The sequence below is a fragment of the Trachypithecus francoisi genome, unplaced genomic scaffold, assembly GCF_009764315.1.
Source record: "Trachypithecus francoisi isolate TF-2019V2 unplaced genomic scaffold, Tfra_2.0 Lachesis_group11, whole genome shotgun sequence".
NCBI classification, from domain to species: Eukaryota; Metazoa; Chordata; class Mammalia; order Primates; family Cercopithecidae; genus Trachypithecus; species Trachypithecus francoisi.
Window position 1 is genome coordinate 9545610 of NW_022681456.1, and position 25059 is coordinate 9570668.

At 43.4% G+C, this 25059-nt stretch overlaps 1 protein-coding gene across 3 annotated transcripts in view; it reads right to left on the minus strand.

Moving 5' to 3' along the window:
* Positions 1-25059, minus strand: part of GTF2H3 (general transcription factor IIH subunit 3) — a 27910-nt gene continuing 2851 nt past the window's right edge. The window contains exons 2-13 of one of the 3 annotated variants that reach the window (XM_033220165.1): positions 21731-21810; positions 16385-16491; positions 13870-14033; positions 10950-11012; positions 9598-9627; positions 9424-9452; positions 6492-6566; positions 5377-5430; positions 1165-1233; positions 814-949; positions 660-696; positions 1-576 (exon numbers count right to left, since the gene is read on the minus strand). In XM_033220165.1, the coding sequence (XP_033076056.1) occupies positions 507-576; positions 660-696; positions 814-949; positions 1165-1233; positions 5377-5430; positions 6492-6566; positions 9424-9452; positions 9598-9627; positions 10950-11012; positions 13870-14033; positions 16385-16491; positions 21731-21810 (914 nt within the window). In that variant the 3' untranslated portion in view covers positions 1-506. Of the gene's footprint in view, positions 577-659; positions 697-813; positions 950-1164; positions 1234-5376; positions 5431-6491; positions 6567-9423; positions 9453-9597; positions 9636-10949; positions 11013-13869; positions 14034-16384; positions 16492-21730; positions 21811-25059 lie in introns of all 3 variants that reach the window. The other 2 variants (XM_033220168.1, XM_033220167.1) reach the window with 2 other exon arrangements.

A 25059-nucleotide genomic window follows, 5' to 3' on the forward strand; every position in this document is an offset into this window, starting at 1 on the left:
TCAATTTAAACAATAAGAATTTTATTTACATGACTATTGCAGGTAACTGTTGATTCAAATAAGACGTTCTATGTTGATTAATGCCATTACTCTACAAACAGTCCTTTTACAAAGCTACGTTCAAATTTCCCATGCCATGCATTTCACAACAAGGACCTGGATTCAGGTAGTAGGTTAGAAAGCCTATAATCAATCATGACAAGCTGACTTTGACTAACAGTCATCCCATCTATAAGATGAAAGCCACAAACATGTGCTTTCTTGCCCCTTTCTGGACAGCAACCAGTCATAGAATATTTTAGGATATACTGCATAGAATGGCTCCCTCAAACAAATCAGTCCTCCGGAAGCACAGGATAAAAAGGATGTTTGGGAAATATTTTCTGTAAGGTCACTACATTAAAAATTATCCTATATCTATCTTTATTTTTTTTAGTCTTCCCAACAAAGAATCTGCTATGTAATTTCTATTAACAGTTCTAAAAGATGGGGAAAGTATTTTATCCTCAGGCAGACACTTTCAGTTTCTTTTTCTTGGCTTTCAGTACTGGAGGCAGAGAAATCTTAAAGGCTGTCCTGAAATGACAGAGAGGAAAACATTTTTTAATATTCTAGAGCTGTGAAGTACTAGCCACCCACACAATCTCAAAGATACTTACTCGCACGTAGTGCAAATGGGGCTGAAATTGCAGAATACTGTAAATTAAAAAAAAAAAAAGAAACAATGGAGTGGCTGAAAAACAACACAGTTGAGAAACTGTTTTCCTGCCCCCCAACATAGAAAAAAAAGAAAAACTAGGTACATGAACTTACTTGACAAACACACAGAACAGACATAACCAATTTCAATGAGATTTCGATGACAGAAGCAAGCAGCCCTGTAGTCAACATGAACTGGGGGTGGGAGGATTAACTGAGATCTCTGATCTTGATCGGGAAGAAAGACCCACTGTAAAACAAACAAACAAACAAAAGAAACTTTTATTTAAAACATGGGAAAAAAATAACGTGAAGCCCCACCCTTCTAGGCCTTGGAACTCCAACGCCTGCATTTATTGCTTTCTCCCAAGTACTAGCACCAGCCATCCTGCTTCCATTCCTTTCCCAGGACACAGAGGTCATCCTTCCCTACAGGCATCAGGGTCACCACTGCTGTCTCCTTACCAGCAAATACTGCAGAAGGGAGGGCATCTGAGGTACCTTCAGGTACAGTCCTCCCGTGATGTCACAAGCCTGCAAGACACAGAGGGCTTGCTGCTAAACTCACACTTACCTAGGGTTTCCAGAGGAATGGGATTCTCACCAGCAATGCCTCAGGTCTACAAAATCAGAGGAGGATATGACACCGCAAATTATTATTATTATTATTTATTTTTATTATTTTGACAGAGTCTTGCTCTGCTGCCCAGGCACAATCTTGGCTAACTCCAACCTCTGCTTCCGCGTTCAAGCGATTCTCCTGCCTTAGCCTCCCGAGTAGCTGGAATTACAGGCATGCACCACCACGCCCAGCTAATTTTTGTATTTTTAGTAGAGACGGGGTTTCGCCAGTCACATGGTAATTCTATGTTTAACTTTTCCAGGAAGTTCTGAACTGTTTCCTGAAGTGGCTATACCATTTTACATTTCTAGCAGCAATGTAGGAGGGAACCAACTTCTCTATATCCTCACCAACATTTATTATTAGCTGACTTTTGGATTACTGCTGTCCTAGTGGAGTGAAGTATTAGCTCATTGTGGTTTTGATTTGCACTTCCCTGGTTGGTAACGATATTAAGATCTTTTCATGTGCTTCTTGGCCATTTGCAGATCTTTGGAGAAATATCTGTTCAAATCCTTGACCCACTTTGAAGTGAGTTATTTGTCTTATTTTTGAATTTTAAGAGTTCTTTTTTTTTTTTTTTTGAGACGGAGTCTCACTCTATCACCCAGGCTGGAGTGCAGTGGCCAGATCTCAGCTCACTGCAAGCTCCGCCTCCCGGGTTTAGGCCAGTCTCCTGGCTCAGCCTCCCGAGTAGCTGGGACTACAGGCGCCCGCCACCTCGCCCGGCTAGTTTTTTGTATTTTTTAGTAGAGACGGGGTTTCACGGTGTTAGCCAGGATGGTCTCGATGTCCTGACCTCGTGATCCACCCGTCTCGGCCTCCCAAAGTGCTGGGATTACAGGCTTGAGCCACCGCGCCCGGCAAGAATTCTTTATATAATCAGAATACTAGTCCCTTTATCAGATACATCATTTGCAAATATCTCTCCCAGTTGTCTTTTTAGCTTGGAAGCACAAAAATTTTTAATTTTTATGAGATTTGTTTTCATTGTATTTTGTTAATTTTATTATGTAAAAAGAAACTGTGAGATGGCTTTATTCTGTTCTCTTTAAGAAATAACACTTTTTTGTCTAGGTGCAGTGGCTCATGCCTGTAATCCCATCACTTTGGGAGGCCAAGGCTTCAGGACTGTTTGAGCCCAGGAATTCAAGACCAGCCTGAGCAACATAGTGAAACCCTGTCTCGACAACAAATTTAAAAAATTAGGCTGGGCGAGGTGGCTCATCCCTGTAATTTTAGCACTTTGGGAGGTCAAAGCAGGCAGATCACTTGAAGTCAGCAGTTCGATACCAGCCTAGCCAACAGGGTAAAACCCTGTCTCTACTAAAAATACAAAAATTAGCTGGGCGTAGTGGCGGGTACCTGTAATCCCAGCTGCTTGGGAGGCTAAGGCAGGAGAATCGCTGGAACCCAGGAGTTGGGGTTTCAGTTAGCCAAGATCACACCATTGCACTCCAGCCTGGGCTACAAGAGCGAAACTCCGTCTCAAAAAATTACAAAATTAGCCAGGCATTGTAGTGCATGCCAGTGATCCCAGATACTCAGGAGACTGAGTTGGAGGATCACTTGAGCTGGGGAGGATGAGGCTGCAGTGAGCCATGATCACGCCACTGCATTCCAGCCAGGGCAAGGGCAAGACCCTGTCTCAAAATAAAATAAAATAAAAATAACACTCTTTTGAATTTGGTCCTCTTTTTCTAAGCTTTTGCTATCTTCAGAGTGTTCCAAAGACACAAAACACTCGCGCTCTCCTGGTTGCTGACACTAAGGTTCCCTGTCCATGTTCATGGTTTTTCCCAACAATCACTCATCTATTCATTTGATAAACACAGCTTTCTCGCTTTGACACGGCAGTGCTTCCGTTTACACTGAAAACCCTAGCTCTGATCCTAGGACCCTGAGGCTCCTCTGATAGTCCCGTCCTGGTTCAGTTGGTCTGTTCGATTCATTTACACATTTAACAACTGTTTTAGAGCACCGTGCAGGGTTACAGCAATAAACATCACGGAGTCCATCCTCGTGAAGTTAACATTCTAGTGGAGAAGGCAGAGAGTAAATCAGGCAAGTAAATGCAAAAATGATGTTATAGGTTATGATCATTTCTATGAAAAAAAATAAAGTAGGCTAAGGGGAGAGGGAGTAACACTAACAATGGTGGTCAGGGAAGGCTTCTCTGAGGAGGTGACACAGAAGTAGAGACCTGAAGGCAGGTAGGGAGTAGGCCATGCAAATACCTGCGGGAAGAGCTTGCAAGCAGAGAGAACAGCAAGTGCATCGCCCCTCTGGCCGAAGCAGGCCTGTTTCAGACAATAGCAACGGGGCAGGGCAGTGGGGCCAGACTGAACAGGGAGAGTGTGGAAGATGCCGGGCAAAAGCTTCCCAGGAGCCTCAGCAAGGAAGGCCCTGGCAGGCCCTGACTCTGGGTTTTAGTCGACGTGTGATAATAGGCCATGGGGGGGTTTTAAGCAAGTGAGCAACAGGTTCTAATTTATATTAGGTTGGTGCAAAAGTAATTGCGGTGTTTACTGTTAAAAAAAAAAAAGGCAAAAACCGCAATTACTTTTGCACCAACCTTGTATTTTAAAAGCTTCATTCTAACAGCTGTTCTGAGAACCAACTTTCAACATTTATTTATTTTTTTTAAAAAAGGGAGACAGGGTTTCCCTGGAGTGCAGTAGCATGATCATAGCTGACTGCAGCTTCGAACTCCTGAGCTCACCCAGGATATATATACATGCATATATATATATATATATATTTTTTTTTTTTTTTTTTTGAGATAGAGTCTTGCTCTGTCGCCCAAGCTGGAGTGCAGTGGTGCAATCTCAGCTCATGTAAGCTCTGCCTCCTGGGTTCACGTCATTCTCCTGCCTCAGCCTCCCGAGTAGCTGGGACTACAGGCGCCCGCCACCAAGCCCGGTTAATTTTTTGTATTTTTAGTACAGACGAGGTTTCACCGTGTTAGCCAGGATGGTCTTGATCTCCTGACCTTGTGATCCACCCACCTCAGCCTCCCAAAGTGCTGGGATTACAGGTGTGAGCCACCATGCCGGACCTCAGCCAGGATATATTTTAAAGGTGGAATCAACAGGATTTGCTCATGGTTATGAAAGGAGGGAAGAGAAGAGACAAGGAAGAGTCAGGTTTTTGCCTGAGCTGCTGAGTCAACTGCACTGCCACTTAGGGAGATGGGGCAGGAAGAGGCTGAGAGGACCAACCAAGAGCTCTCTGGTTTGGACACATGATGCTGAAGATGTCTGCCAGACATCCAAGAGGAGGTACTACATACACGGCTGATTCTGCAAGTCTGGAACTCAGGACAGTCTGGGACTGGACTAGAGAAATGAATGTGAGGGCCAAGGAGGTAGAGCTGGTATGTGAATTCATGGCAGACACAAGATCGTCTTGGAGTTAACAGACAATGTGTAGACTGAAATGTGTTGCTAAGAAATGAATTCAAACTTTTTGAATTTTTACTACTGAAATACAATACGTACAAGAGTCTGTATACATAATGTGTAAGTATGGTTTAAATAATCGAATGAAGATCATATACCTATGATCAAGCTGAAGAAACAGTAGAGTTTCAGAACCTTTGAAGCCTGTGAATTTTCCCATTGGACCTCGCTCTCCCCATCCTTCATCCCCAGCAGCAACCTAAATTCAGGGTTTGTCACAGTTTTGTGCTTGTAACTGATCCTTTAGGAAACAACATTTGTGGCCAAAAAACATCTAACAAAAACTCAGTAATTTCTTCAGACTTACTTTAGGGTTTTGTTTCCTTTGGGTTAAAGTAAAATTCAGTTTTTGTCTTTTTCATTAAAAAGCATCGTCTGACAGTGCTGCCCAGCGGAAATAGAATGCAGGCAATATGTAATTTAAAATGTTCCAGCTGCTCCACACGCAAGGGGGAAATAAATAGATAAAATCACGTTCAATAACATACTGTATTTAACCCAATATACCCAAAGCACTTTCATTTTAAATTGTAATCACTATAAAAATCACTAATTCTCATAATCACCCACACAAAGCATGGTTTTAAAACATACCTGTTGGAGGAGCCCGGAGTCGGAATCTAAAACGCAGGCATCAATCAAAATATTCTGAAAGAAACGTTTTGAAAGTATTACAGAAATAACAGTAATGATTACCCTATACTGAGAACCTACTACATGCCATAGTCTACGCTTAAAATAGCTCACTCACTACGCAACGTGACTCTCAACGGCAGATATTTGCATTTGGCAGCTGAAGCACCCAGGACATGGCTGGGCTGTGGTCACAGAGCCAGCGGGTGGGAAAGCGCTCACCCTACTTGGCCTGTCTCCGAAGTTCAGGCTCTTTTCACTACATCATGCTGCCACTCCACAACACAGAACATTATGCATGGCTACAGCAGCATTTTATGTTAAAACTGAAGTTTTGTTTTGTTTTTTTGAGGCGGGGTCTAGCTCTGTTGCCCAGGCTGGAGGGCTGTGGCGTGATCTCCATTCGCTGCAAGCTCCGCCTCCCGGGTTCACATCATTCTCCTGCCTCAGCCTCCTGAGTAGCTGGGACTACAGGCGCCCGCCACCTCACCCAGCTACTTTTTGTATTTTTAGTAGAGACAGGGTTTCACCATGTTAGCCAGGATGGTCTCAATCTCCTGAGCTTGTGATCAGCCCACCTCGGCCTCCCAAAGTGCTGGGATTACAGGCATGAGCCACCTCACCCGGCTAACACTGAAGTTTTAAGAAGGTTTTCTTTTTTTATAAATACATCAAAGAAGAAAATGTATTATACTACATCTGTACATTTCAACTCTTTGCAAAGTAAAAATATTGAATCTTTATAGATTTCACCACAGCAAAAAGATAAAGAAATTGAGGCAAGGTTTATACAGCAAACTGTCAAACCAGGGATTCTTGGCATAGGGTCTATGGATGGGCTAAAGATTACCTGAATACCATGAAACTCTATGCAAAACTGTGGTTGAGTGCACATTGTTCTGGGAATGCATCAGATTCTCAAGTGGTCCAAGACCCAAAATAGAAAAAAGACTAGAACATTCTTTGCCCATTCATAAGGTTACGTAGTCAGAATACCTCAGAATACAGCATTCAAAAAATGAAACTGACTCCTTCATTATGAAACAAATACTTTAAATGGCAGGCTCTCAGGTCACCTGTTTCTGTGCTGCGAAGATGACATTCATGAAGTTCATATACTGCAACGCACTGTCTTCTGCAGCCTTAATCACCTGAAAATCACAGTCATGTTAATTCTGCCCAGGCACATCCCAGTTCTCTCACACCAATGTCACATAATATATTGCGAACCACAGCCAACATTACTCCAGTTTGTCTTCCCATTTATCATTGCTAAATGATACTGAAAGTATAAAGATGACACTAACATTTCCCCCAAAATCCTACCACCCAAGGACAGTCCATGTAAGGGTTTGATGAACTCCTTCTGGGGAGCACCTACGTGGGCAGGTATATACATGCACACCTAAAACACAAACACAAACATACATAAAATACATATACACACACACACCCAAAATACACACACCCCCAAAATACACACTCCCAAATTACACACACCTACCCACCCAAAATATACACATGCACACCCAAAATACACACATGAACCCCCAAAATACACACACCCCCAAAAATACACGCACCCCCCAAAATACCCCAAAATACACACACACCCAAAATACACACACCGCAAATACATACACATACACCCAAAATTCACAGGTATGCACATCCAAAATATATACACACCCAAAATACACAGGTACGCACACCCGAAATACATACACACTCAAAATATACACACCCCAAAAGTACACCCTCAAAATACACACACCCAAAACACACACACACAACCAATAAACACACCCCCAAAAAATACACATCCAAAGCATACCCCCGAAATACACACCCTTTAAAATACACATACCCCAAATACACACATAAAATATACACAAACCCCAAAAACACCCAAAACACACAAACACACCCCAAATACATACACACACCCAAAACACACACACATCCAAAATATACACACATACACATACCCAGAATACACACACATCCAAAATACACACACTCACACGTGTCAGGATGATTACTTAGCATTCTGCAACCTGCTTTTTCAGTCCACAATAAATGTGGGAAAAAATATTCTAATGTCAATGAATTAGAATATATACTTCTAGAATATATGCTTCTTGCAGACTTCATAAATTTCCACTATTTAAGCAGTTTCCAGTTCTCGGTTTTAAACAATGTTCTGATGACACCCTCATATACTCTCTACACAGCTCTCTAATTACCTCCGGAAAATAAGCAGTGATTACTAAAGTGTATGCACATTTAATTTTGATACAGATTACCAAAATGCACCCCAGAAAAATTTTTACCAATTTATCCTCCCATCAGCAATGCATGAGAATAACCAATCCCCAACATCACCACCAACCCAGGGAACTGCCAGCTTTTTCATTTGCACTAAACAACTGTGATCCACCTGCCTCGGCCTCCCCAAGTGTTGGGATTACAGGCATGAGCCACCACGCCCGGCCAATTACTTGACATTTCTTTGCTTACTAGTATAAGACTGAACATATTTTCAAATGCTAAAACTGACCTTTTGCTTTTGCAGACTGCTCGTTTTCTACCTGTTTTTCTAAAGCTTGACTTTTAACAATGAATTTATGGCCGGGTGCGGTGGCGTGAGCTACTGCACCCAGCCTTCTTCTAGTACTGTTATGACTTGAACCTTTACACTGAAATGTTTGATCTTTACTAGAATATATTTAAGTGTAAGTGGTGAGACAAGGAACAAGCTCTGTTTTTCCCCAAATGGCCAATCAGTTGGGCCAGCACCTTTTACTGAGCAACTCATTTTCTCCCCACTAATTTGAAGTGCTTCCTCTGTGACAAGTCCAGTTCTCCCATGTACATGGTTTGACTACTGGACTCTAGTCTTTCCTATTTTGTTTGTGTGCTCTGTGCTACTACCACACAGTGACTTGCTCTACATTGTGTTATAAGGACTAATGCAGCAAGTTCCTACTTACTAATCCTTTTCAGAAAGTTCCTGACTATTCTTTTAAATTTATTCTTCCAGATAAACTGTTGAATTTCTTTTTTTTTTTTTTTCTGAGATGGAGTCTTGCTCTGTAGCCCAGGCAGGACTGCAGGGGCGCAATCTTGGCTCACTGCAACCTCCACCTCCCAGGTTCAAGCGATTTTCATGCCTCAGCCTCTTTAGTAGCTGGGACTACAAGTGCCCACCACCACACCCAGCTAATTTTTTGTATTTTTAGTAGAGATGGCATTTCACCATATTGGTCAGGATGGTCTCAAACTCCTGACCTCTTGATCTGTCCGCCTTGGCCTCCCAAAGTGCTGGGATTATAGGCGTGAGCCACTACACTCGCCTTGAATTTCTTTTTTATATCTCCCCACGCTGCCAGGAAAAAAAAAAACCTCCCTGATATTCTGACTGAGATTGTAAATAGAATTTACAGAATGGTTTTGGGAAAACTGACAACCAAGAACAAAATATGGCTCTCCATTTATTCTTCTCTCTCTCTCAGAATTTAAGTTTTCCTTATCATCAGTTTTACACATTGCTTGTTAAACGAATCCTGGATAGTTAATATTTTTTGCTCCTACTATAAATGGGTTTTATTTCCCATCATGTTTTCTTTTTTTTTTTTTTTTTTTTGAGACGGAGTCTCACTCTGTTACCCAGGCTAGAGTGCAGTGGCGCAATCTCGGCTCACTGCAACCTTCGGCTCACTGCAACCTCCGTCTCCCAGGTTCAAGCGATTCTCCTGCCTCGGGCTCCTGAGCAGCTGGGACTATAGGCATGCACCACCACACTCAGCTAATTTTTGTATTTTGAGTAGAGACGGGGTTTCACCATGTTGGCCAGGCTGGTCTCGAGCTCTGACCTCAAGTGATCTGCCCACCACGGCCTCCCAAAGTGCTGGGATTACAGGTGTGAGCCACCACACCCAGCCTCCCATTATGTTTTCTAATTATCTACAGTTGTCATATAAAAAAGTAATGATTTTTTAATCTTACCAATATCCTTGACTTCATTTCCTGATTATCTATAAAGAGAAAAAAGCAGAAAAAAATTTAACTAGATCTTATTAATCATATATGGTTTCCTAACCAATTTTTAAACAGTCCAGCAAATAAATACTAGTAAAATAAGTAGGATTCTAGTTCTCATAGGAAAATGCAGGCTCTTACCTTTAATTTCCTTGTTCATTCTGTGAATGTCTTAATTTCTTAACATTAAGGAATACAAAAATATTATTTTACTTCATAAGTATTTATAGTAAAAAGAAATATAACCTCCAATTTTAAATAAACCCAGCATCTACCCAGCTAAGAAGGGAAATGCTCCACTTACCAAGATAAATACACGAGAGTGATTGGGGGTTTTCAGTTACTAACTCTGCAGTCAACTGGGCTTTGTAATCTAACCAAAATATAATCTCTGTCCCAGAAAGTTAAAATTCGCAGCACGTGACTGTCCTGTTGTTATCTACCGTGTCCTAAATTCGCAGCATGTGACTGTCCTGTTGTTATCTACCGTGTCCTAAATTCACAACACGTGACTGTCCTGTTGTTATCTACCGTGTCCTAAATTCGCAGCATGTGACTGTCCTGTTGTTATCTACCGTGTCCTAAATTCGCAACACGTGACTGTCCTGTTGTTATCCACCATGTCCTAAATTTGAATCCTGGGACAAGAAGTACTGATTTACAGAGATGTTCAGGCAACTCACATCACACTCCAGGACAAAATAATCACTCAATACTGCCCCTCCCCTAAAAATTAATGCCATAAGACTGAGAAAACATCACACAGATAAAATGGAAAGGTATTGCCCTACGCTACATGCAAAACCACCTGTTCACCTATGGAGAAGTGGCCACTCATTTATTAAGCTTCAGGGCTCCTAAACGGCTTTTAAAAATCAAGAAGAAAATGAAAATGTTTAAAAAGTCTGAATTTATCAAAATAAGAAACAAGAAAGCACCCTGAAGCAGTGTTTCCTGCAGGCAGAAAGACATAATGGAGAAGCTAGAGTTTTCTCACTCTTCCCCATTTCCAGTTTTTACAGCTTGTCTTAAAAAACATTTCAAAGCCAGCCACGCACAGTGGCCTGTAATCCCAGCACTTTGGGAGGCCGAAGTTGGTGGATCACTTGAGGTCAGGAGTTCAAGACCAGCCTGGCTAACTTGGTGAAACTACATCTCTACTAAAAATACAAAAAAATTTAGCCGGGTGTGATGGCGGGCACCTGTCCCAACTACTTGGGAGGCTGAAGCAAGATAATTGCTTGAATCCAGGAGGCGAAGGTTGCAGTGAGCCAAGATTGTGCCACTGCACTTCAGCTTGGGTTGACAGAGTGAGACTCTGTCTCAAAAAAAGAAAAATTCAAAACCAATATAAACTATTGTTTTTAAATTACCCTTCAGTTGAGAGTACTCACACCTCCCATTAATGAGCACCCAAGGTTCTAAGAAATATCACAAGTTAAGATATGTTTATTACAGAAGACACCTTTAAATGATTCAGACACCAAGGATACAGCAAAGTGCTTTGGCCAGGGATCCTGCCAGCAAAGTTTCTGTATGTTGACCCTTTATGTCACCTGCAAATAACAGAAAATATTTAAAAGGGAATTTTTAAGTACTTTCTTGAACTAAAATAATTGGGTGCTTTCCTGAACTAAGTATGCTTTCAAACCAAAACACTCTTCATGAATGAAATCAAACAAGACATTTTCAAACTAGGTTTAAAAACATAGCAATGTGTTCTTGGTAATGGTTAACTAAGCAACTTTTTAACCTTTTCTCAATGTAAAACATCCTGGTGTTTGTTCAGGGGCTAGCGGGAGGGTGAGGAGGAACAGGGAGTTACCGTTTAACGGGTACAGAATTTCAGTTTGTAAAGATGAAAAAGTTCTGGCGATGGACGGTGGTGATGATTGCAAAACAAGGCGAATATACTCAACATTACTGAACTGTATGTACACTTAAATATTGTCAAAATGGTAAATTTTATGGTAAGTAAATTTTACATTAGAAATTCTAAAAATCGGTAAAATGGCAAATTTTGTTATTTGTACTTTACCATACACACACACAAAAAGGTCCTGTTTTTACTTGGAAAGGTTCCAGTTTATTCGTGATCTATGTGGTAAAAAATGTCACGCATAAGTCTAGCAGCCTGGACAGAGTAAAAGGCTCTGAGGCCCCCTGCCCTCCCTCTCCCACCATCCCCTCCTTCCCATCACCCTCTGTGCTCAGCCAGTGCAGGGAAGACTGGAGAAACTCTTTCCTCTAGCCATGAGAAGCAGGGAGGAGTTTGCCACTTTTTTGGTGCCCTGGGTGAAAAAAGTCACTCAAGATATCAAAATCCTAAAACTACAGCTCAAGAGGGCAAGGAGCCCAGATTGACACTCTGTGCAAGCTAGCTTAGAGCTGGTCCAGGAGAACTGATGCCCCATGGGTGAGGTCAGACCAGAAAAGGTCTTGAACACTATACTGTGAAGCTGAGCTGAGACTTCATCCTGGAGGCCAGTGACTCTCAAAGTGAGATTCTGGAACCAGCTATAGGGGCACCACCTGGGACTGTAATAGAACTATAAAGTCTCTGGACCTCCCTAGATCCAGTGAATTGGAAACTTAGTGGGGCCTGACACTGTTTTAACAAGACTTCCAGCTGATTTTTTAACAGGTTTATAATTTACAAACCATAAATTCTGGTCTAAAAGTACTTTTAGGGATGCAATTTAATTATTTTTAGTAAATTTACAATTATGCAATCATCATCACAATCCAATTTTAGAACAGTCTCCTATTACACCAAAAGATCACTTGGGCCCATTTGCAATCACTCCCGAGTCTCTGCCCAGCCCTGGGCAACCACTAACCAACTTGCTGTCTCTATAGAATTGTCTTTTCCCTCAGGTGATTCTGATTCAGGCTAAGGTTTGGAAACCATCACCTGTAGGCAGAAGGGAGCCAGGAAAGGCCTATGGGCCCAGGAATAGCAGCTTTGATTTTTAAGATGATAACTCTGGAGGCTGAGTGCAAAGACTTGACTGGGAAGACAGGAGTCAGAAAACCAGTTAGAAGCTGTAACAATCATCTAGAGCAGTGGCTCTAAACGTGGGGTGAATGTGCCCTACAGGGGGCATCTGCAATGTCTGAAGACATATCTGGTTGTCACAACTGGGGGTATTATGGTGTCTAATGGTCCAAGGCCAGAAATGGTGCTAAACATCCTATAACGCATAGGACAGCTGCCACAACAAAGAATTATCCAGCCCAAAATGTCAACAGTGCTGAGGTTGATCAAGATGACAATAAGGGATGGGGCCTGGGTGTGGTGGCTCACACCTGTAATCCCAGCACTTTGGAAGGCCGAGTCGGATGGATCACCTGAGGTCAGGAGTTCGAGATAAGCCTGGCCAGCATGGTGAAACCCCGTCTCTACTAAAAACATTAAAAATTAGCCGGGTGTGGTGGTACGCGCCTGTAACTCCAGCTGCTTGGGAGGCTAAGGCAGGAAAATTACTTGAACCCGGAAGGCAGAGGTTGCAGTGAGCTGAGATCACGCGCCATTGCACTCCCGCCTGGGCGACGAGGGCGAAACTCCATCTCAAAAAAAAAAAAGATGACAATAGGGATGGGGGCTGGGTGCGGTGGCTCATGCCTGTAATCCCAGCACTTTGGGAGGCAGAGGCAGGAGGATAGCTTGAGCTCAAGAGTTCCAGACCAGCCTGGGCAACATAGCAAGACCCCATCTCTATAAAAATTTTTAAAAATAAAAAGATGACAATAAGGAGTGGGATTCTGAGAACACTTCTGAGGCTAAACAACTAGGATTTTGTAGCTGATTAGATGTTGGATGTGAGGAGGAGTTAAAAATGAAAGCTTTAAGTTTAGAAAACTAGGTGGATGGGGGCTGACAGAAATAGAATGGAAATGGTGGTGAGCAAAGATAATGAGACTAGCCTGGGCCATGTCAAGAGACTGTGGGACGCTGAAATGGAGGCATTTGAGCATGAAAGAAAGTCTGGGTTAGAGACAAAGTTGTAAAGTGTCCACATATAAAAGATAATTAAAGGCAAAAGTGGGTAAGAACATACAGAGGGAGAAAAGATGAAAATCATGTGTCAAATTAAAAACGTATTTTAAGAGACAAGATGAAGGAAAAGCCAGAAATAGAGACTATGAAGTAATGTTTCAAGAAAAGAGGAAAAACAGGTCACAGGGCATTCTTAGAAGCCAAAAGACATGTTTCAAGAAGTAAAGGCTGGTCAGCAGTGTCAAATGCCGTAGAGGCTAAGCAAATAATGAACCGACTTTGATGAAAATGATTTTTAAAAAGAGAGAACATGCAGGCATACAATATAAAGAACCCACATCTTTTAACTTAAAGCCTAAAGGACCTCCAAAATCAACCCTATTTGCAAAATAACAATTTTTAAAAGCTGTTACTTTTGGTCATTAGATCTTTAATCTCTTCAACAATAACTTCATTCGCTGAGGTTAAAAGTTCGTATTTTCCATCTTTACTCCCTGAGGGATTAAATTCAGGAGGGTTGCCAGGGTCTCCGAAGAAGTCTCCAAGTCTGCCATTCTTTCCAGGATATAAGAATCGGCTGAAACAGCAGGGGAAAAACCCTGGTTACACCAGGCCTCACTGCCCATGCTCACTCATGATCAGAATGAAATTCAGCAGACAACAAACAAAATCACAATGTGGGATTCACAAAATTCCACAGTAAATTTCATTTTTTTAAAAATGTGTAAGATAAAATTTTTTTTTAAATGTGTAAGAAAAAGGGTATAAAAACAAAGTAAAAATGTATAAAATAGGCAAATTGGCCACAGGATGTTTTACTGGTTCCAGCGTTTTCTGAAAAGTGTGGGGAAATACAGAGGGCGTTGGGTTATAATCTCTGAAATGCTGCAGAGAGGTGCCTGTGCCTTCCTTTCTCAAATGACAACCACAACAGGTTCATACCAAATTCCAACTCACTACTAGTTTATTATTTGAGGTACACATCTATCCCGGTAATAAAAATCTGGTCCAAAGGTCCCTGAAAAGATTCTCCCAGTGATTCGTGACTCTTTTTTTCTTTGAGACACAGTCCTGCTCTGTCACCCAGACTGGAGTGCAGTGGTGCAGTCTCAGCTCACTGCAACCTCCACCTCCCGGGTTCAAGTGATTCTCGTGCCTCAGCCTCCCGAGTAGCTGGAATTACAGGTGTGTACCACCAGGCCCCAGCTAATTTTTTGTATTTTTACTAGAGATGGGGTTGCACTATGTTGGCCGCTATGTATGGCTGGTCTCAAACTCCTGACCTCAAGTAATCTACCCACCTCAGCCTCCGGAAGTGTTGGGATTACAGGCGTGAGCCACCGTGCCCAGCCTCATGACCTTTTTATTTTTCTTTGAGACGGCGTCTTGCTCTGTCACCCAGGCTGGAGTGCAGTGGCATGATCTCAGCTCACTGCAAGATCCGCCTCCCGGGTTCACGCCATTCTCCTGCCTCAGCCTCCTGAGTAGCTGGGACTACAGGCGCCCGCCACCACGCCTGGCTACTTTTTTTTTGTATTTTTAGTAGAGATGGGGTTTCACCATGTTAGCCAGGATGGTCTCGATCTCCTGACCTCGTGGTCCACCCGCCTTGGCCTCCCGAAGTGCTGCAACTACAGACTTGAGCCACCGCACCCGGCCATGGCCTCGTGACTTTAAAAAAAAAAAAAAAAAACTTTGACAGGTATAGTTTTTACTGGTATTGTAACCAAACTAGCATCATCTTTTCATCCAATTCTGAGAAAAAATATGTAGTGAGGATGAGAGTGAGAGTATGTGTTTGGTGGCTCACGGGCCCTTTCACCCACCAGAGGAAGCAGGCAGCCCTAAGAACCAAGAAAATCTGAGAGCTACCATATGAAATATGTTGGTAAGCAAGAGTCTTCAATTGTAATGTGGTGATTAAGACATAGAAGAGCCAGGCGTGGTGGCTGATCCCTGCAATCCCAGCACTTTGGGAGGCTGGGGTGAAAGGATTGCTTGAGCCTAGGAGAGCAAGACCAGCCTGGGCAACACAGTGAGAGCCCATCTCTATAAAAAATTCAAAAATCATTCCGAGTGTGGTTGTGAACACCTGCAGTCCCAGCTACTTGGGAGGCTGAGGCAGGAGGATCACTTATGCCCAGAAGGTCAGAGGCTACAGTGGCCCATGATAGTGCCACCGTACTCCAGCCTGGGTGACAGAACAAGACCCTGACTCAAAAAACAAAAAAAACCGACGTCGAAGAGCTGTGTCTTACATGGGAATTCAACTCTTCTGTCAGTGCATAATGTGAGAAGTAAATATGGCCCAAATTATTCACAAAAACTTTGCTGTATCCACGGTCACATTTACACATCAGCTGCAGGCTATGCACCATCTTGCAGTGAGTCTAACACAGCCAGTTTCACACCAGTGTGAGAAACGACCACTGTTTCTTCTGCCAAGCACCAGATGGAGTAGTCGGCTTGGGTTTAGAAGCCAGTGTTATAAGAAAAATCCTTATTTCTAAGCACCAGGTTCACTCACAGAGCAGGGAAACAGGCCACAAGAACTATGCAGAGCCAAAGGTAAACAGAATCACATCTCCCATCTCACTTGCACTCTGGGGCAGACACAAAATGGGAAGACAGGTGAGGGAAAGTAGCTGCCCGACTGGATAGCTCTCTTCCCCTTTCTGCCTAAATAATATAGTTCAATCTGTGCAAATTACATGGGCCATTATGTAACTCCACTATCGACTAACAATGAGGTTTGCACAATTCATGGATATCACAATGTACACGTACTGGCTCTTGGTGCTGTGGCTGTTCTCTGGCACAGAAAACATTTTCTTTTGCAACATGGAATAGGAACAAAACATGCCAACTGGCACAAAAAATTCATGAATGTTAAGCACTGAATAGGAAAAGCAATCACAACGGTCATACCTTTCTTGAATGTGACTCGCTATCACAGCAAGTTTGTTGGAACGATTCATGAATAAATGCGAATTTCCCAGCACCATCACAGCATCTATGCATTTGGATAACGTAAACTGTTGAAAAAAAAGAAAGACATTAGAAAAACAAATTAGCTATCCAAATAACCATGTCAGTTCTTGACATGATTAAGATTTCGTTTAGATCGGGTGCAGTGGCTCAAGCCTGTAATCCCAGCACCCTGAGAGGCCAAGGTGGGAGGACTGCTTGAGTTCAGGAGTTTGAGACCAGCCTGGGCAACATAATGAAACCTTAGCTCTATAAAAAAGAAACAAAACTAGCCAGCCATGGTGGTGTGCACCCGTAGTCCTAGCTACTTTGGAGGCTGAGGTGGCAGGATCGCTTGAGCCCTGGAGAGCCAGGCTGCAGTAAGCCAAGATTGTACCACTGTACTGCAGCCTGGACAACAGAGCTAGACCCTGTAACAAACAAACAAAAAAAATACTTCATTTAAATTTTAGATAATTATTCACCATTAAAAATTTGCTCAGGAGTTCCCCTTCTCCAAAGCCATAAACAAAAACACTTGAAAACTATAGTTTTCTAATTTTACTTATATGAGATCATTTCTACATTAGTACAATATTCCACAAATATTTGCAGCGTAAAATTTAAGGAATAACAAACACGTCACATGTTCTGTGATAAAATTTCCAGCAAACTATTACTATATGTGGAGTAGATAATGAATACATACTGAAAACACTGGAGACCTACAAAAATGTTTAATTCATTTGTTCACTAAGTATACTGAGCCACTACTGTATGTCTGGCATATACTTAGTGAACAATATAGTGGTTGCTCAGTATACTTAGTGGGCAAATGAATTAAAAACTTTTTTTTTTTTGAGATGGAGTCTCATGCTGTCACCAGGCTGGAGTGCAGTGGCCGGATCTCGGCTTACTACAACCTCTACCTCCCAGGTTCAAGCAGTTCTCCTGCCTCGGTCTTCCCAGTAGCTGGGACTAGAGGCCCATGCTGCCCAGCTACTTTTTTGATTTTTAGTAGAGATGGGGTTTCACCATGTTGGCAAAGATGGTCTCGATCTCTTTTTTTTTTTTTTTTTTTTTTTTTTTGAGACGGAGTCTTGCTCTGCCGCCCAGGCTGGAGTGCAGTGGCCAGCTCTCAGCTCACTGCAAGCTCCGCCTCCCGGGTTCACGCCATTCTCCTGTCTCAGCCTCCCGAGTAGCTGGGACTACAGGCGCCCGCCTCGTCGCCCGGCTAGTTTTTTGTATTTTTTAGTAGAGACAGGGTTTCACCGTATTAGCCAGGGTGGTCTCGATCTCCTGACCTCGTGATCCGCCCGTCTCGGCCTCCCAAAGTGCTGGGATTACAGGCTTGAGCCACTGCGCCCGGCCGGTCTCGATCTCTTGACCTCATGATCAGCCTGCCTCGGCCTCCCAAAGTGCTGGGATTACAGGCGTGAGCCACCATGCCCAGCCTAAAAACTTGTAAAATTTGAAAAAACAAATACAGAATATCACCTTCCCACAAGAACTAATATTATTAAGATACATAAGTCAGTATTTTTTTTTTTTGGTATTCAGTATGTTCAGAGAAATTTCTCTAGTAACAAACTAAACAAATAATCCTTGAAGTTTCAGTCTTCATAAGTAGATATTTTCATAATCCTAGAATAAGGTCTGTTTCTCTTAAATAAATACTTCAGGTAGAAAACAGAACACTGGTGGCCGGGAGTGGTGGCTCACATCCCAGCACTTTGGGAGGCCGAGGCAGGCAGATCACCTGTGGTCAGGAGTTTAAGACCAGCCTGGCTTACATGGCAAAACCCCATCTCTACTTAAAATACAAAAATTAGCTGGGTGTGTTGGCACATGCCTGTAATCCTAGCTTCTCGGGATGTTGAGGTGGGAGGACTGCTCGAGCCTGGGAGGTGGAGGCTGCAGTAAGCTGAGATCGTGCTACTGCACTCCAGCCTGGGTGACAGAGTAAGACTCCATCTCAAAAAAAAGACCAAAACACTGGTAAATTTCACCCAACTAGGAAAAAAAGCTTAAATCTGTTAAAATTTCTATTTTGCAAAAAGTGACAATATAAATAAAAGTGAAAGAAAACAAGTTACAAACTAGAAAAAAATAGTTGCAACATATGACAAGTAATGGGTTAATCTTTTAATATAAAGAGTGTCCATAAATCATTAATTTTAAAAAAACCACACGCCATGAATATCCAAAGAAAGAAGTGGGTGATGTCCCAAGAGAGAAATACAAATGGCCACGAAATACACTAAAAGCAAATTGAGATTACATTGTTTTTTGCTCCTCATATTGACAAAAGATGAAATAAGGAGAATGAACATCTTGTGTTGGTACAACAAAAAAGGAACTCTCACACAGCACTGATGAGTGCAAACACAGCCTTTTTGGAGTAACAGGGCAGCATGCAGTGATGTGCTGGCAGATGTTTAACCGTTCGCTCTCCAAAAACAAGGTACACATGTACACAAGTACATACAGATATTACTGATACAGTAGTCTACAGCACACAATTTACAAATAACAGTGAAATGCACAATACTCTTTATGGTAAATTGCATACAGTCAATGGATTCTCACAGAATGCCTATGCTGATTTTTGCTGAATTCTTGTATACATAGCCAGTTGAAAAATGAGTATGGTTTGGCCAGGCACGGTGGCTCACACCTGTAATCCCAGCACTTTGGGAGGTTGAGGCAGGTGGATTGCCTGAGCTCAGCAGTTTGCAACCAGCCTGGGCAACACTGAAACCCCAACTCTACTAAAATACACACACAAAAAATTAGGTGAGTGTGGCGGCATGCGCCTGTAGTCCCAGCTACTCGGGAGGCTGAGGCAGGAGAATTGTTTGAACCCAGGAGGCGGAGACTGCGGTGAGCCGAGATCGACCACTGCACTCCAGCCCGTCTCTTTTTGAGACTCCATCTCAAAAAAAGAAAAAAGAGTATGGTTTCAAGTGAAGAATGGTATAGTTCTAACATGAATATTGTGTGATATTTTTATTTTTTGTTAACAAGCGAAAAGATGCTTATACCTGGTATGAACAACTGTGTAAGTAACAACTGTAACACTGTATTGTCAGGTTTGTAACACGCAGGGGTGATATGTATGACAGTAAGAACACGGGGAAGGGGTGGAAATGGATCTATACTGGAGCAAAGCCTCTATATATTACTGGAATTAAATGAGTATTAACCTAAAGTAGACAATGGTAAGACACATACAGTAATCCCTAGAGCAACTGTTGTGGGTCAAATTATGTCCCCGCAAAAGATATGTTCAAGTCCTAACTTCTGGTACATGTGTATGTGATCTTTTTTTGGAAGTAGAATCACAAGAAGAGATCGACCAGACGCAGTGGCTCCTGCCTGTAATCCCAACACTTTGGGAGGTTGAGGTGGGCAGATCACGAGGTCAAGAGATCGAGACCAGGCTGGCCAACATGGTGAAACCCCGTCTCTATCAAAAATACAAAAATTAGCTGGGTGTAGTGGTGCATGCCTGTAGTCCCAGCTATTCGGGAGGCTGAGGCAGGAAAATCACTTTAACCCAGGAGGCAGAGGTTTCGGTGAGCCAAGATCACGCCATTGCACTCCAGCCTGGGCAACAAGAGCAAAACTCCACCTCAGTTGCTTGAATTCGGGCGGCAGAGGCTGCAGTGAACCGAGATCACGCCATAGGACTCTAGCTCTGGGTGGCAGAGTAAGACTCCATCTCAGGAAAAATAAATTAATTAATTAATAAATTAATTAATTCAATGTTTGATAGCATAGTAGGGTGACTATACTTAAAAATTATGTAATGGGCTGGCATGGTGGCTCACGCCTGTAATCCCAGCACTGTGGGAGGCCGAAGTGGTGGGATTATAGGACTATTTGGGAGAACTGCTTGAAGCCAAGAGTTCAAGACCAGCCTGGGCAACATGGTGAGAACTCGTTTCAACAAAAAATACAAACATTAGCCAGACATGGTGGTGTGCACCTGTAGTACCAGCTACTCTGGAGGCTGAGGCCAAAGGACTGCTTTAGCCCAGGAATGTGAGGCTGCAATGGGCTATGGTGGCACCACTGCACTCCAGCCTGGGCAACAGAGTGAGACACTTGTCTTAAAAAAAAAAAAAGGAAAAATTATTGATACAGGCAGCAACTTGGATGGATCTCAAGGGCAGTATGTTGGGTAAACAAAAGCCAAACTCAAAGATTACCAACTGTATGATCTATATACAAAATAAAATTATAGAAATGGAGATCCGATTAGTATATTCGTGTTTACTAGGCGTTAGGGATGGGGACTAGGAAGGTTCTGTAACTACTATAGAAGGGGCTCCTTTGTAATAAAGAAACAGTTCCATATCCTGATGGTGGAGCTGATGAACACACCCATTGATGAATGTGGTAAAACTGCACAGAACCACACACACACGCACGCACGCATACACACAAATGAGCGCATGTAAAACCTGCAATCTGATTAGGTCCGTAGATTGCACTGACAGTTCCAGAACTATACTATGGTTATGTAAGATGTCACCACTGAAAGAACGTCAGTGATGGGCACACAGGACCTCTCTGTACCTTTTCTGGTTTCCTATGTCTATGTTATTGAAAAATAAAATATTCCAAAATAGAAAGTATTTTTTAAGACCACATATTGGCCGGACGCGGTGGCTCAAGCCTGTAATCCCAGCACTTTGGGAGGCCGAGACGGGCGGATCACGAGGTCAGGAGATCGAGACCATCCTGGCTAACACAGTGAAACCCCGTCTCTACTAAAAATACAAAAACTAGCCGGGCGAGGCGGCGGGCGCCTGTAGTCCCAGCTACTCGGGAGGCTGAGGCAGGAGAATGGCGTAAACCCGGGAGGCGGAGCTTGCAGTGAGCTGAGATCCGGCCACTGCACTCCAGTCCGGGTGACAGAGCGAGACTCCGCCTCAAAAAAAAAAAAAAAAAAAAAAAAAAAGACCACATATTATATGGAATCAATACATGAAATGTCCAGAAAAGGGAATTTAGAGATAGAGGGCAGATCAGTGGTTGTTTGCAGCTTGGAGATAGAAGCAGGGATTGACTGCAAACAGGTACGACGGAACGTCATGCAGTAAAAGAAATGTTCTAAAGCAGAAGTGTGGGGCTGGTTACACGACTTCGCAAATTTCCTTAAAAAAAAAATCACTGAATTGTACAGTGGCCGAATATTACAGTATGTAAATTATACTTTAATAAAGCCATTTTTTTAAAAAGCAATATAAACACTCAGTTAAAGGAGAATTCTCCAAAGGCCTCCTCAAGCAGTCTTACCTGAGATTCCTTTAATGCTTGCTTTCCCCACCAAATTGGGTTGGCATCAACTACAATAACCAGAAGATTCAATTCATCTTCTGAAAATATTAACAAGAAATAAAATTTAAAACATCAGCTTCATAAAAATGAATCAAAGCTAACATTCTGAACTCATAAATTAAATCCAGAGCACCACTATAAGCCTTTAAATGTTTATCACCTTCTAATTATGAGATTAACAGAAGACCCAGTTAAAGCTTTAAAGCGGGGTCGGGCGCGGTGGCTCACGCCTGTAATCCCAACACTTTGGGAGGCCGAGGCAGTCAGATCACAAGGTCAGGAGACCGAGACCATCCTGGCTAACATGGTGAAACCCCATCTCTACTAAAAACACAAAAAATTAGCCAGGCATGGTGGTGGGTGCCTGTAGTCCCAGCTACTCAGCAGGCTGAGGCAGGAGAATGGCACGAACCCAGGAGGTGGAGCTTGCAGTGAGCCGAGGTCGTGCCACTGCACTCCAGCCTAGGCTGGGCGACAGAGCAAGACTCTGTCTCAAAAAAAAAAAAAAAAAAAAAAATTTAAAGCACAGTGAGCCCTTAGCAAGCTCTTGTCTACGTCCTGAACCACTATATCTCTAACGCACTAAATGTAAACTCTGTGAGGGTGGGAATTTTTGTCTCTTTGTTCACTGCTTATCCTCACTCCTACCACACTGCCTAGTACATTGCAGCTGCTCAATAAATACCTACTGAACAAGGGCCAGGTGTGGTGGCACAGGCCTGTAGTCCCAGCACTTTGGGAGGCCAAAACAAGTAAATGGCTTGAGCTCAGAAGTTCGAGACCAGCCTGGGCAACATGGCAAAACCCTTTCTCTACTAAAAATACAAAAATTAGAGCCGGGCGCAGTGGCTCATGCCTGTAATCCCAGCACTTTGGGAGGCCGAGGTGGGTGGATCACTTGAGGTCATGAGTTCAAGACCAGCCTGGCCAACTTGGTGAGAAACCCCATCTTTACTAAAAAATACAAAAAAAAAAAAAAATTAGCTGGGCTTAGTGGCAAGCGCCTGTTAACTCCAACTACTCAGGAGGCTGAGGCAGGAGAATCACTTGAACCTGGGAGGCGGAGGCTGCAGTGAGCCAAGATTGCACCACTGCACTCCAGCCTGGGTGACAGAGCAAGACTTCATCTTGGGGAAAAAAAAAATAGCCAGGCGTGGTGGCACATGCCTGTAGTCCCAGCTACTCAGGAGGCTGAGGTGGGAGGATCGCTTGAGATCAGGAAGTCGAGGCTACAGTGAGCCATGTTCCTGCCAATGCACTCCAGCCTGGGAGACAGAATGAGACTCCGTCTGAAAAACAAAAAACAACAACAACAACAAAAACACCTGCTGCATTCTGAATGCCTGGTCAAGGACAGAAGGCCCTGGTTAACCAGTAGTAGGAATTCCAGTGGTAGAATTTCAGGAGCAAAAAATTAAAGGGAGGCTTAGATGTTAATTTGGCCCATACCCATCAAACCATGTAGCAGCAAGGCCAATCGTAATTAAGAGTCACTTTTCAGGCCAGGCGCGGTGGCTCACGCCTGTAATCCCGGCACTTTGGAAGGCCAAGGCCGGCGGATCACAAGGTCAGGAGATCGAGACCACCCTGGTGAACACGGTGAAACCCCATTTCTACTACAAATACAAAAAAATTAGCCAGGCATGGTGGCGGGCGCCTGTAGTCCCAGCTTCTCGGGAGGCTGAGGCAGAAGAATGGTGTGAACCCTGGAGGCAGCGGAGCTTGCAGTGAGCCGAGATCGCGCCACTGCACTCCAGCCTGGGTGACAGAGCAAGACTCCGTATCAAAAAAAAAAAAAAGTCACTTTTTAAAAGGTAAAAAAACCAGGATGGGTGCAGTAGCTTAAGCCTGTAATCCCAGCACTTTGGGAGGCTGAGGTGGGCAGATCACCTGAGGTCAGGAGTTCAAGACCAGCCTGGCGAACATGGCGAAACCCCGTTTCTACTAAAAATACAAAGTATTAGCCAGGCATGATGGCGCACGCCTATAGTTCCGGCTACCTGGGAGGCTGAGGCAAGAGAATCGCTTGAACCTGGGAGGCAGAGGTTGCAGTGAGCCAAGATCGCGCCACTGCACTCCAGCCTGGGAGACAAAGCAGGACTCTGTCTCAAAAACAAAAAGTAAAAAAACAGAGGGAAAAGCAATTCCTGCGTCAAAATTTTACCGTTAAGAGGAATTCTATTCTCTAAACTAAACAGGCTACAACATATTAATCATTTGTTTGGATTTTTTTTTTTTGAGACAGAGTCTCACTCTGTCACCCAGGCTGGAGTGTAGTGGCGCGATCTTGGCTCACTGCAAGCTCCCCCTCCCAGGTTCACACCATCCTCCCTGCCTCAGCCTCCCAAGTAGCTGGGACTCCAGGTTTAGCCCACCATCATATCTGGCTAATTTTTTGTATATTTTTCTAGTAGAGACGGGGTTTCACCATGTTAGCCAGGATGGTCTTGATCTCCTGACCTTGTGATCCGCCCGCCTCGGCCTCCCAAAGTGTCAGGATTACAGGCGTGAGCCACCGCACCCGGCCTTTTTGAATTTTTTTTTTTAAGAGATGGGGGTCTCGATAAACTGCCCAGGCTGGTCTTGAAATCCTGGGCTTGCAATTCTCCTGCGTCCACCTCCCCAGTAGAGTACGGACTACACACATGCGCCACCCCAAACACATTAGTCCTTCAACAACAGTGTTAAGATGTTGAGGATACTGGGTCCAACCCCTCAAAGAGACTATACTCCAATTGAGGTGACAGACAGCCATACAAACCTGTGAGTACACACTGTTATGAAAGGCCCAGGACGCTCATTTATTTATTTATGTATTTTTAAACAAATTGTTGAGACAAGGTCTCAAGGCTGGAGTACAGTATCACAAATATAGCTCACTGCAGCCTCCACGTCCTGGGCTCAAGTGATCTTCCTGTCTCAGTCTCCCACATAGCTGGGACAACAGGCGTGCACTACCATATCCAGCTAAATTTTTTTTTTTTTTTGAGGTGGAATTTTGCTCTTGTTGATCAGGATGGAGGGCAATGGTACGATCTCGGCTCACCACAACCTCTGCCTCCCAGGTTCAAGCGATTCTCCTGCCTCCACCTCCTGAGTAGCCAGGATTACAGGCATGCGCCACCAAGCCTAGCTAATTTTGTAATTTTAGTAGAGATGGGGTTTCTCCATGTTGGTCAGGCTGGTCTCGAACTCCCGACCTCAAGTGATCTGCCTGCCTTGGCCTCCCAGAGTGCTAGGATTACAGGTATGAGCTACCGCGCCCAGCCACCCAGCTAATTTTTAAA